A 12,963-nucleotide genomic window follows, 5' to 3' on the forward strand; every position below is an offset into this window, starting at 1 on the left:
TGAGCCAGCATGGGCAATATGTTGACACACTGTAGCTACAAAGAAATAAAAAATTAGCCAGGCATGCTCACGCACACCTGTAGGCTCAGCTACTTGGGAGGTTGAAGCAGGAAGATTGCTTAAGCCCAGGAAATTGAGGCTACAGTGAGCCATGATCATGCCACTGCACTCCAACCTGGGCAACAGAGTGAGACCCTCTCTGGTGACAAAATTGGAAGGAGCAGCAAGAGGAACGTAGCACCAACACAGAAAGGGACATAAGGACAGAAGTGATGAGTGACCAAAATAAAATAGAGAGTTAAAGAAAAATTGAAGATAATATGTTAGAGAGGAACAAATTTTAAGCTCTAGATTCAAATAAATAAGATTTGAGTCTTATTCTATTTCTTTAAAATATGTTTTGTTAAAAGGATGCACTGTGTGCCATAGAAAACTGATCCAGAACAGCCAATAGCAATGATTATTCAAGCGAAATTACTCAGTTTTTAAAAGAAAGTCTCACAGAGTGAGACTTCGTCTTGGGAAATATATATATTATGTATAATATATATAATACATATATTATATAGATTATGTATTATATATAATATATGATATGTATATGTGTATATAATATATATTATATATAATATATATTTTATATAATACATTATGTATTATATATAATATATATTATATATAATATATATAATATGTATTATACATAATATATAATACGTATATGTTTTATATATACATATAATATGTTATATATATGTAATATATATAATCAGATTTTTTTTTTTTTTGAGGCGGAGTTTCGCTCTTGTTACCCAGGCTGGAGTGCAATGGCGCGATCTCGGCTCACCGCAACCTCCGCCTCCTGGGTTCAGGCAATTCTCCTGCCTCAGCCTCCTGAGTAGCTGGGATTACAGGCACATGCCACCATGCCCAACTAATTTTTTGTATTTTTAGTAGAGACGGGGTTTCACCATGTTGACCAGGATGGTCTCGATCTCTTGACCTTGTGATCCACCCACCTCGGCCTCCCAAAGTGCTGGGATTACAGGCTTGAGCCACCGCGCCCGGCCTATAATCAGATTTTTCAACAGCAACTCTTGATTCCAGAAGACAATGGAGTAACATATTTAGGTTACTTAAAGAAAAAAAGAATATGAGCCAAGGATTTTATGTGCTACCAAACTGACCATCAATATAGAGTCCACAGAAAAATTGTGATTAACATGCAACATGTGATTAACATCCATGAGCTCCTTCTTGAGAAGACTGTCTAGAGATGAGCTTCAGACAGCCAAAATGACCAGAGCAGCATTGGTATAAGGGACTAGTATTAAGCATTATATATTTGTCTATAGAACCAAGACTGAATAATGGCTCTTAGAGACGCAAGACAGTATCGTATGTAGTGGTATATATGGAAGCTCCCCAGCTTACGATGGTGTTACATCCTGGTAAACCCATTGTTAAGTCGAAAATACCATCGGTCAAAATGCATTTAATGAACCTAACCTACCAAATATCACAGCTTAGCCTAGCCTTTCTTAAACATGCTCAGAGCACTTACATTAGCCTACAGTTGGGTAACATCATCTGGCAGCATAGTATATTATAGAGTATCAGCCGTTTACCCTTGTGATCATGTAGCTGACAGGCAGCTGCAGCTCAAGAGAGCGTTGTACTGCCTTTTACTGTATGCCTGTTGCTTTCACACCGTCATAAAGTTGAAAAATCCTAAGTTGGGGAGATTGTTTGGGCTCTGAAAATGTATGTATAGTACAATTATTAAAAAATGGTGAGAGAATGGGAGAATATGTGAAAGGTAAAATAAGCTCACTGATTACTTAATATGTACCGGTTGGGAACTAAAGAATGATACTTCAAGTGCTGGTGGGGAGGAAAGGTAGAAATGTAAGAAAAGGTTATCAGATAATTTCCATATTGTTGGGAACCAATAGAATACAGCCCCAAAAAAGGGTGGAGGAAGCAAGAATAATGGTATTATATAAAGGCCTGACTATATAGATACAGTACAGGCCTTCCTAAATACCAAAAGATAACCTGAAAACAGACAGTATGCAAATAAGATAGACAATATAGTAAAAGAATACACATGTACACACATTAACCAGATGTATTTGAAGGACCAAGGACAGACATATTAATTATATCCATAATTGCAAATGTGCTTACCTTAACTATTAAAAGAACAGGATTTTCAGATTGGTTAACAAAGCATAACCAAACATTATGCTATATTCAAGAAACATCCAAATAAAATTTAATAAGATTTAAAGTAAAAATAAAAGAATGGATAAGGCTTACAAGGCAAATACAAATAAGAGAACCAAGTTTATGATCTCCATACCTAACAAGGAAAAACTTAGATCAAAAAGCTCGACGTGACAAAGAAATATACTTTATAATGTTAAAGACTACACTTTGCAATAAACTTACAATAATTATCAATATTTATGTACCTACTAACTCAAACAAAGGTCATAAAACAGAAACTAAGTAAGGGAGATTCAGAGAAACAGATTAAAATATGCCCCATAATACCAGACCAAAAAAATAATAAGAATATAAAAGACTTAAACAGCATAATCAGTAAGGTGGATCTAATTAGATATATCAAACTCTGAACTTTGATAATAGAAAATACATCTTTTTGTCATTTGAACATAGAATATTCATTCGTGAAAATTAGAGCAATGAACAAATTCCAAGGAAGAAAATAAAAGTAGCAGTTTCTGACCAGAATGCAAAAAATAAAAAAATGATAACAATATAAAATCCCACCTATCTGGAAATTCTAAAACATCATTTAAACAGCTACTGAGTCAAAGGGAAAATATAAAATAAAACTTAGAATTTCTTAAAGATAAATGAAAACAAAATAAGTCTGTAGAACCGATTTAAAACAGTTTTCAGACAAATTTTCATAGCATTTAGTACCTGAATCGGTAAAAGTGAAAAATGAGAAGAAAAGATATGAATTAGACACCCAAAACTAGGATGAAAAATAAACCAAACTAAGACAAAGCAAAGAATTAACAAAGAAAAAAGATACATTAATTATACAGAAAAGCAGTAGAAATAATGATTCCAAAAGTTGAGTTTGAGGCATATATCAATGAAATAGATACATCATTAACTAACCTAATAAAGGAAAAGGAGATCGCCAAAATAAAATGCAAAAGGCAGGGGGACTTAAGAACTGATAGTTTTCTTAACACAATAACCCACACCCATCACTTAGCAGAACAGCCAGGACCTTACCAGGTGCCTTCTAGATGCTTTTCCACTCAAGTTGAGAAGCAGCCAAGTATGTCCACCGTGTCTCCTGCTACTCAACACGAGTTTGAATGTATGAATATAGACAAAGAAAACAAAGGCATTCGGACTGCCTACTGTATCTAATAAAATCATATGTCTGGAAAACCCAAAAGAATCTGTGGAAAAGAAGCTACAAAGAATAAGAGAATGTAGTCACGTAACACGAAACATTAACACACATGTAAAAGGAATATTCCAGTTAGGATGTAGTAGGTCAAGGCAGGTCAGTGCATTACAATAACTTGAATGAACCAGATAAACTTCTAAAGTCATGTTTTTAAAGCTATTACAGAACTAGGCAAGCAACAAAATGTGAAAGAACTAAATTGCTAGTGACAGAAGAACCTTTCCAAAGTGAGCTGATGATTGCCAGCTGTGACTTCCCGCCTACTTTATGCCCCAGCATTTGTTGATTCCAGCTATGAGCTAAGAACTGTCCTTAACCTAGGGAGAAAGCCATTACTGAGGAAAAAGTGAAAGTAGTAAAGCTTTTAGCAGTTGTTCAAGGTGGAATTCACAGATTAGAGATCAAACACATGACAGTTGTTTTTTAGAGCTAAGGCCACACAGGAGTCTGGGAGATCAGGCTCAAAACTTGGGAAAGTTAAAGTGAAGTCTCTCCATCTCACACTGTTTAGGAAATAAGGAGATGCTGGGTGGCAGAGCCAGGCAGAAGCATTCGGCTGACTTTTCCCCTCAGGACTTTTATCTTGATGCTATCTGGATGGGAGACTGAAGTAAGCTGGAGACCTCTAACAGGAAAAAGTCTTTAGGGCTGAGGAGACAGACACCTGAGGTCATTCCTGTTCCTTCAGACTGCACTGAGTCAGATTCAATTGAGTCTTGAGTCTTGCTAAACTGCATGCCTCAACCCAACTCATTATCGGGCAGGAATGAGTTGATCAGTCCTACAACTTCTTTGCTTAATAGAATGAAGGGAAAAACTGCCCTGATGAAGTATAATATCTGGAGCCTCTGTGGTTCTTTTATACACAAAGACCAGAATACAGTTTTTAGAAAAAATACTAGATATGCAAAGAAGCAAGAATGTATGGTTGACAACAAAGCATAATGCAGACAATCGGAGCAGATTTACAGATAATAGATATTACAGTTAGTAGACAAGGACTTTAAGATAATTACAGTTAATATGTTCACAAAAATAAAGGAAAAGATGAATAGATGAAAAGAAATACCCTTTCACCAGAGAACTACAAACAATTTTAAAAATCAGATCAGCATTCTAGAACTTAAAAATACAGTAATGAAAACTCTTTGAATCAGGGTTTAATATCAGATTGAACAGAGCACAGTCCAGAATTGGTGAACTAGAAAAATAGGCAGACAGGACCACAGAGAAAATAAGTGAGTGTGGGGATTGATAAGAACATAAAAAACAGGATGGAAAAACTCCAAAGAGCTAACATACCTATCATTAGGATCTCGGAGATATAGAAGTAAGAGAATCGGGCAGAAGTGATATTTGAAGAAATAGGCTAGAATTTTCCAAAATGGATGAAAGGTAGCCTACAGATTCTAGAAGCTCAGCAGATCCCCAAGCAGAATAGATGCAGTGAAAAGCACACCTAGGAACGTTAAAAGCTTAAGAGTAGCCCAGAGGAAAAATATCATTTCTGTATCAGTTACCTATTGTTAAAAACAGATGGCTGTTTAGCAGCCATTTATTTATTTGCAGTTCTACCAGGCACTTCTGCTGGGCTCACGTGAAGTCACTTATGGTGCTCGGGTTACAAGATCTCTTCGCTCTCATGTTTGGTGCCTCTGGGGAAGCCTGGAAGAGTGGGAGCTGTCCAGGCTCCATCTCTAGGTGGTCTCTTAAGCACCATGGGATCCTTCCAAGTCCATCTGGTCTGTCCAGCTTCATGTGGTCCCTCTGGCACAGTAATAAGCACATGATGGGTCAGGGCTTCAAAAGGGTAAAAAAACAGAATCTGCCCAGCCTCTCAAAGCCTGGAAACTGATAAGCATCATTTCAACTGCGTTCTTGTGGTCAAAACCAGTCGTCACAAAGCCAGCTGAGATTCAAGGAAACGGATAGGACTTCACTTCTTGGTAGGACATGGGTGAGGAGGAGGGCAGCATAGAATTTTAGGGCATCTCTGATTTACCTGAGCCTTCTTACGGTCTCAGATTGTTTAAATTCCTCCCACATGCAAAATAACACCCGCCTCAAGAACCCCACAGTCCCATCCAATTATGGCATCAGGCTCAGAGCTACCCATACACAGTAGTTCCCCATCAACTGTGGTTTCCCTTCCGTGGTTTTCAGTTACCCACAGTCAGCTGAGGTTCAAAAATAGATGAGTATGGTATAAGAAGACATTTTGAAGTAGAGAAAGATACAGACCACATCCGCATAATTTCTATTACAGTATATTTTATCATTGTTCTGTTTTTTTATTGTTGTTAATCTCTTACCATGTGTAATTTGTAAATTAAACTTTATCATAGGAAAAAATAATAGTGTTTGTTTATAAAGTTCAGTACTATCTACAGTTTCAAGCATCTGCTGACGGTCTTGGAACATATTCCCCTCAGATCAGAAAGGATTCCTGTGTATGGAAGAGGCTCCTCAGATAACAGCTTCTCTTTACCTGTAAACCCATGAATTTAAAAAAAAAAAAAGAAGAAGAAGTTATTAGTCCCACCCACCCCCACATGTACAACCTACGTTGTTATGGCAAGGATATGATGTCACATCAGTTGACTAAATTTACAAGAGAGGAAATTGAAGGCATGTAGCTATCCCCTGGCAGTTGTGAAATCCATCTGGCTATATGTCACCAATTTCCCCAATTCCAGGGGTAGGGAACATTTGATTAGTCTATTTTGGTTCTCTGAAGTTGGCTCCCTTTTTTGTTTCTCAGTCCTCCACTTTTTTCTCAGAGCCGAGAAATGTCCTGTTTTTGTAGCTGAATAGCTTTCTCAGCCTGCTTCTAGACTCTGTCCCAGCTGGCACAGTTATCCACTCTGGCACAACTTCTTTAAAAAGCTTTGTGGACTTTTAAATTATAAACCACTCACTCCACCAGAGAGAAGCCACATCCACAGATTTCTTCAAGACGTCCCCTGTGTACTTTGAATGTGAGTCAGGGATGATACCTTTAAGAGTCTTTTATGCCTTTTATCTAACTGAGAGCATCTGCTAGGCAGTGGCTTAAATCTTTCTGAAGTACAGGTGGTCCTCAGCTTAGGATTTTTCAATTTAGAATTCTTTTACTTTAGGATAGTCTGAAAGCGATATGTGTTCAGTAGCAGCCATACTTCAAGTAGTCATACAGCCATTCTGTTTTTACATTCAGTACAGTATCCAGTAAATCATGAGCTATTCAGCACTTCATTATAAAGTAGGCTTTGTGTGAGATGATTTTATTTAACTATGGCACAATGTAAGTGTTCTGAGCACATTTAAGCAATGATAGACCAAGCTATGATGAGGTTAGGTATACTGAATGCATTTCAACTTAATATTTTAAGCTTACAATGGGTTTATCAAGACATAACCCCATTGTAAGTCGGGGAGCATCTGTAGTAGTAACAAGGTCATACTGCCATGCCCTTTATTTTATCTTGACCCTGAGACCATAGTCTTACTGATAACACCCTGATTTTTTTTTTTTTTAACTTCAGAACCTTTTGCCGGAGAAGCTGGTACTGAGAAAGTTTTATTTTGTAACCCTGCATGTCCCAGGTTGAAAGTATTTTCCCCTAAATTCTGGCTGAAAACGGTACAGTTCCTTGTTTAGTTCTTCTCTCTCTTTTAATACCTTATTGCAGGTGTTTTTGAAAAATTGCTTATCACTTTCAGCATTCTTCCTGGAAACCTTAGCCAGATCTGTAATTTCATTAGGTCCTTTTTCTGTCTTCCAGGATACAGTCGCACTTGTTTTGTCAGTAGATTACATGGCTTCTGTCCAGCCTGAAATAGCAATTTCCTTGGTGGCTTTCTAGCCTCCATTAGTAGTTTCATTGCTGCCCTTCCACCAAATTGTCTATAACCCAGTCCCAAAACTAGTGCTACTTGTTTTAAGTTTCTATCATGACAATGCTCTATTTTAATACCAAACACTGTTTCAGTTATCTTTTTCTCCCTAACACACCACCCCAAAATTTACTACCTTAATGAAACAAAACTATCCTTCACTTAAGAGGCTACAGGCTGAACTGGACTCAGCTGGGCATCTCTTCTGGTCTCACCTGGAGTCATTTATGCAACTACAGACATGTGGGGACATCATTGGGGCTTGCCACCAAAGGTGGCTTTACTCAAATGTCTGGTGCCTCAACTAGGGTGGCTGCATTAGCTGGGGCACAGCTGACGATTCCCTCTCCAGCAGGGTGCTGAGCCTTTTCATGTGATGACTGAGGGCTCCATGAGGGCGAAAGCAGAAGGATCCCAGCCAGGTCTCTTAGAGCCTGTGCATAAAACCGAAGCAGCACTACTTCATTCGTGCTACCTTTCAAAGCAAGTCCTGGGGCCTGCTCAAAATTACAGGCAGGGGAAATACCCTCTAGCTGATGGTAGTGACAAAGAGTATGTGGCCCATCTTAAATTCACCAGTTGCCTTCACAGTTGCAACAGTGAGACTCTTAGCTTCTGAAGAGAAATGATAGAAACTAGAAGCCATTATAACAACATGTTTCAAGGGCTGGAATAAGAAAACTGCAAGCTTAGAATTCTAAACCAACAAAAATATTCTTAAAACAGAGAATTGGGCACCAGTAGGCCTGCACTGAAAAATTAAAGGAAGTTCATCAGGAAAATCATCCCAGATAGAAATGTGGACTTGGAAGAAAGAATGAAGAACACTGGGAAGCATATGTAAATGAATAGTAACTATACAAAATAATAATTGTACACCCTGAGGAGTTTCAATTTTATGTACCACGTATCTAAAATTCACAGTAACTATACCGTAAATGATGAGAAGGAAGCAAATGGAGTTTAAAAGTCCTAAGGCTTAATTGGTATCAGCCAAGTAGTAAAAGTAATAATTTACATTGGCTTTAATAAGTAAAAAAGCATGTTTTAAGCTTTAGGCTAACAACTAAAAATTATTTTAAAATGTCACTTAATAGAAGGAAAATGGAATCATGTAGAACATTTGATTAATCCAGAGGAAGTCAAAGAATGTAAAGGCACATAAAAGTAGAACACAAATAGTCAAATGGCAGATATAGACCCAAGCACATCAGTAGTTAAATGGAGAAGGACTGTGTAATTTAAGAATTAAACATGGGCTAGATTTTTAGCTACACTCTTGTCAGAGAAAGTAAACTTTAAAATAAGAAGCATTACTAGAGTTAAAGTGGAATATTTTATAATGATAAAAGGATCCATGGCAGGCTGAATAGCACCCCCCGCAAAGATACCCATGTTCTAATCCCTGGAACCTGTGAAAATTATATACATACACAATATGGAAAGAAGAGGACTTTGCAGATAAAATTGAGGATCTAGAGAGGGAGCAATTATCCTGGATTATCCAGGTGGATCCTAAAACCAATCACTTGTATTTTTATAAAGAAGGAGACAGTACTGTATTCAGTAAAGCATGAGATATTCAGCACTTCATTATAAAACAGGCTTTCTGCAAGATTTAATCCAGAAGAGGAGAAGGCCATGTGACACTAAAGACAGAGGTTGAGCTATGCAGCCACAAGCCAGGGAATGCCAGCAGCCACAAGAAACCAGAAGAGGGAAGTAGCAGATTCTCTAGATCCTCTGAAGGGAGCACAGCCCTACTGACATATTGACTTTGACTCAGTGATATTGATTTTGGACCTCTTGTTTTCAGAGCTAGGAAAGAATACATTTTTATTGTTTTAAACCACCAAGTATGTGTTAATTCATCACAGTAGCTATAGGAAAGTAATATAGATTTAATTCACAAGGTAGGTATGTTCCATAAACTGTATGTACTCAGTAACATAGTCTAAAATATATAAGGTAAACATTGACATACCTGGCAAAGAAAAAGACATATTGCCAATTGAAGTAAATTTGAATAAAATTATAATAGCTGAGAGCAGTTATTATTATAGCAGATCAAAAAATCACAATTACAAACCTGACCTAGTCGACATATAAGCACTGCATCCAACAGTGACAAAATTCATTCTTTTACATGCACAAGGAAGGAACATTTATCATTTGTAAACACTTAACATATGACTGAGCCATAAAAAGGGCCTCAACAAATTTCCAAAGATTGAAATTACTTAGCATGGATATTGACCAAAACAGATTAAGCCAGAAATCAGTACAATTATCATAGAAAAATAAATAGCTTTCATATATACAACAAAAAAAGAGAAGTTGTAAGAGAATATCAAAAGAAAATACCTTCGGCAAATTTTTTCATGTCTCCAAAATTTAAAACTCTTCTGAAGAATGCAAAACTAGGCTTGAACAAATGGAAGACTTAACCATGTTAAGTCTCAGCATCATATGTCAGTTCTTCTAAGTTAGTTTGTCATTTTAATGCAGTAACAATAAAAATGCTATGGTTTTCTGGTGTCAGGCAAGCTATTAATAATTGTAAGTTGCCAGGCGTGGTGGCTCAAGCTTGTAATCCCAGCACTTTGGGAGGCCAAGGCAGGTGGATCACGAGGTCAAGAGATCGAGACCATCCTGGTCAACATGGTGAAACCCTGTCTCTACTAAAAATATAAAAAATTAGCTGGGCATGGTGGCATGTGCCTGTAGTCCCAGCTACTCAGGAGGCTGAGGCAGGACAATTGCCTGAACCCAGGAGGCGGAGGTTGCGGTGAGCCAAGATCACGCCATGCACTCCAGCCTGGGTAACAAGAGTGAAACTCCATCTCAAAAAAAAAAAAAATAATAATAATAATAATAATAATAATAATTGTAAGTTTATCTCAAAGAACAAACAAGAATAATTAGAGAAACTGTCAACAAAAGCAGTAGGAGAAGAGGAAGATTTAACCTAGAAAACATTAAACGCTTATGGAGTCTTTAATTAATGTAGTTTGATATTGCTGCACGGATGCACAAACCAATGGGAAAGACTAGAAAACTAATTGCATATGGTAATTTTGAATACTATAAAGACAGTATCTCATCAGTGAAAGGAAATGCATGTTTTAATGCTAAATACAGAAAAAGATAAAATTATATCCATTTCGCTGGGCATGGTGGCTCACACCTGTAATCCCAGCACGTTGGAAGGCCAAAGTGGGTGGATCATCTGAGGTCAGGACTTTGAGACCAGCCTGGCCAACATGGTGAAACCCTATCTCTACTAAAATTACAAAAAATTTAGCCGGGTATGGTGCTACTCGGGAGGCTGGCGCAGGAGAATCACTTGAACCTGGGAGGCGTACGTTGAAGTGAGCTGAGATCGCGCCACTGCACTCCAGCCTGGGCAAAAGAGTGAGACTCTGTCTCAAAAAAAAAAAAAAATTATATTCATTCCTTCCGCACACCAAGATAAATTTTAAATGGTTCAGAGATTTAAAATAATGTTAAAAAATGACTTCATACAAGTACAAATAGAATGCATGGGAATTTCTCTGTAACTTGGATGTAGGGAAGATTTCCTAATTGACTCAAAATTCATACACACCAAGGAAAAAGATGAATAACTTATTTTTTTTTAAACTGGCCTTTCATACAAACACTATGAGCAAAATGAAAAGCTGTGAGCAGCATTTTCAAATTATATTACAGATAAAGGGATTTTAAACCTAATTTCTAAGGAGCTTTTAAAAAGAAGGAAGAAGGTTGGCAATCTTAGAAAAATGGACTAGATGCAGCAGAAAAGAAAATGAAAGCAGAAAATTATGGAAAATAGTCAAACGGAATTATAAAGAGGAAAAAATGGAAATACAAGCTTTTTTTTTTTTTTTTTTTTTTTTTTTAAAAGAGAGAATGATCTGCTACAATACAGGAGGCTGGTGATCTAGGCAGAGAAACCATAGACTTTAGAAGTCTTGCACAGCTAGAGAAATAAGACTGGATAATAGAAAGGCCAAGATCCTGCTGCGAAGGGAAAGACAGAAATGTGAGCCTAGTACTCGTCACAGTACATTGGCAAATTCTGAAGCTACAAAACACAGGAGACCAGAAAGCCAAGTAGAAAGCTGCAAAAAAACACTTGTAGGAGGCAAGTATTAGAGTTCAAGACACAGTATTGAGGAAAAGAGGCTTTTGATGACTATCCAGTGATTTCATTTGGAAAGTCTGGAGACTTGTGCCTTTTAAGAAGGGACAAAACTGAGGGTAAGTGAACTTTGTATCTAGGAATGGCAAGACCAGCAGGAAGATTACCATTGCCAACTATAGCCTTTACACAATGGCATAGCAGCCCAAATTCAGTCAGTTATGGAATTAAGTTTATTGTCTACTTGCCAATCTAAAGAAAGTGTGAGTGCTCTCTTTAGAAGATAACATCATATGGAGCCTCTACAATTTTTTAGACACAATGTCAAGCCTTTAGTAAAATTATACTAGACATTCAAGAGATGGGACTGAAAACCAAGAGACAGTGCAGACAATAGAAATATGCCCACAGATGATCCAGGAAGTGGAGTTAAGACCAGGACTTGAAATAACAATGATAATGTGTTCAAGAAAATAGAAGACAAGGAGAAAATAAATAAAAGGGAAATTTTCCCCCAGAGAATTGAAACTTGTGGGGAATAAAAATAATCAAATGGATATTCTAGAACTGAGAATTGCAATAACTGAAATTAAGAACTCAATTAAGGGGTATAAAATTAAATTAGACAATGGAGAGCCCAGACATAAACCCTCATATATGTAGTCAAATGGTTTTCCACAAGGGTGCCAAGTGGTGTTAGGAAAACGGTACATTCAAATGCAAAAGAATGAAGTTGGACCCTTACATTATACCGTATGCAAAAGTAAATTCAAAATTATCCAACAACCTAAATATATAAGACCTAAAACTATACAACTCTTGGAAGAAAGCATAGGAAAAAAGCATTAGACATCATTTGTTTTTATTGGCTATGACACCAAAACATAAGCAACAAATATAAAAATAGACCAATTGAACTACATTAAAATTTTAAAACTTCTGGGCATCAGAGGACACAATTAACAGAGTAAAAAGACAGCCTGCAGACTGGGAGAAAATATTTGCAAGTCATGCATCTAATAAGGGGTTAATATCCAAATTATATAAACAACTTGTACAACTTAAAAACAAAATAACCCAATTAAAAAATATGCAAAGGACATGAATAGTCATTTCTCCAAAGATTGTATGCAAACAGCCAACAGACATATGCAAATATGCTCAGTACCACAAATCATCAGGAAAATGCAAATTAAACCACAATGAAGTCTCACATCACACCAATCAGGATGGCCACTATTTAAAAAATTAACAAGCATTGGCAAGGATGTAGAAATTGAAACACCTGTGCACTGTTGGTGGGAATATAAAATGATGCAGCTGGCTTTGCAAACACTGCTGCCCCCAAGACCCCCTTCTACTACCCCCTGCCATGGTCATCCCCAGTGTGTCCTTCAATATCACCATCAACAGCAAGCCCTTGGGACACATCTCCTTTCAGCTATTTGCAGATAAAGTTCCAAAGACAGAAGACAACTTT

The 12,963-nt window shown here is 37.1% G+C and overlaps 2 protein-coding genes across 2 annotated transcripts in view; both read left to right on the forward strand.

Moving 5' to 3' along the window:
• The window catches only part of TTC17 (tetratricopeptide repeat domain 17), a 141,298-nt gene that overhangs the window by 101,331 nt on the left and 27,004 nt on the right, over positions 1 to 12,963 (forward strand). The gene's annotated exons all lie outside the window — the stretch shown is intronic.
• LOC101036988 (peptidyl-prolyl cis-trans isomerase A) overlaps positions 762 to 12,963 on the forward strand; it is a 31,791-nt gene continuing 19,589 nt past the window's right edge. The window contains 1 exon segment of the mRNA XM_074401337.1: positions 762 to 12,962. Within this exon segment, the coding sequence (XP_074257438.1) occupies positions 12,856 to 12,962 (107 nt within the window). The 5' untranslated portion in view covers positions 762 to 12,855.

The sequence above is a fragment of the Saimiri boliviensis genome, chromosome 6, assembly GCF_048565385.1.
Source record: "Saimiri boliviensis isolate mSaiBol1 chromosome 6, mSaiBol1.pri, whole genome shotgun sequence".
NCBI lineage: Eukaryota > Metazoa > Chordata > Mammalia > Primates > Cebidae > Saimiri > Saimiri boliviensis.